General features: G+C 28.6%; 1 protein-coding gene across 1 annotated transcript in view; it reads right to left on the bottom strand.

Annotated features, from left to right (window-relative positions):
- LOC108578556 (HIG1 domain family member 1A, mitochondrial-like) overlaps positions 1–1,098 on the bottom strand; it is a 2,247-nt gene that overhangs the window by 307 nt on the left and 842 nt on the right. The window contains exon 2 of the mRNA XM_017941919.1: positions 116–258. Within this exon, the coding sequence (XP_017797408.1) occupies positions 116–251 (136 nt within the window). The 5' untranslated portion in view covers positions 252–258. The remainder of the gene's footprint in view (positions 1–115; positions 259–1,098) is intronic.

Here is a 1,098-nt window from a genome sequence, read left to right as displayed (position 1 = left end):
ATTCCTAATAAATAACCTTTTATTGTACTTATGTTTATAAGAAATTAGCTACAAAAAAAAAGGCATATAACAAATAAAACTTATTTATTATATTGCTTATGTATTACAAACATACCTACTAAAAGAAATGGCGACTGTTTTGATAGTGAAAAGCCCTGACTATCAAATGATTCTTGAGATTCCAATGACTGTCTAATAGCCTCTTCTGGAATATCTATTGATTTATTGTTTGCCCATGCAGGAGGATTCATTATTCAGCTGTACATATTATTTAAATTTGATAAAAATGCATAATTAATGCAGTTGTTATATATAGATACATATAAAAAATTACACACATGCACATGTGTAAAATACCTTACATAACAAGGACATATATTATTAGAAATAATATCATTTTTAGGCATTTATACTTTTTTTTTAATATTTTGTTTTTCCTTGTATAATTAACGATTTATAATAAAAAGTATAAAAGTAAAAAGAAAATTTGTACGTATAAATGGATAAAACTATAGCACATTGTTGGAATCCGGGGAGGAAAGTAGATATCGATTATACTTTAGCAATATAACGTTTATTTTGGCGATGATACTTCCACACGCGGATTCCGTATGACAATGCGCGAACTTTACGAAGAGAAGAGAACGTTGACCGTATTAAACCGACCGATTTAACTGTCCTAGCTTGCTTTCTATAATGATGTTCTAAGGGATTTTTCAAGTATACTTATAAGGAAGGGATTTGGAGGAGAAGGTGAACTTGGTTCTGGTGACGAATTGCTGGACAGGATTTTGAAGGGACAGTCAGCGATCGATGATTAACTTGGTTTTCGGCGTTATGGGATTAATGTTAAGAGTGACTTGGTGACTCAATATCAATAGGCAGTTGGTTATCCAACAACATTTCAAACAACATTACATACTATGTAATATAAAATTATATACTAATATGTTGCAAATAAATATATATTTTTGCTTAAATATTTAGAAGTATCTTAATAATTTTAATAAAAATGATTTTCCGAAATACTAATTATATACGTCTAGAATATGTAAATGTATATTTAACACACATTATTCTATTTATACAGTTTAAGTG

Source organism: Habropoda laboriosa, unplaced genomic scaffold (assembly GCF_001263275.1).
Source record: "Habropoda laboriosa isolate 0110345459 unplaced genomic scaffold, ASM126327v1 scaffold32, whole genome shotgun sequence".
NCBI lineage: Eukaryota > Metazoa > Arthropoda > Insecta > Hymenoptera > Apidae > Habropoda > Habropoda laboriosa.
The sequence above is the reverse complement of the archived record's forward strand: the minus strand, read 5'-3'. Positions and strand labels throughout refer to the sequence as shown.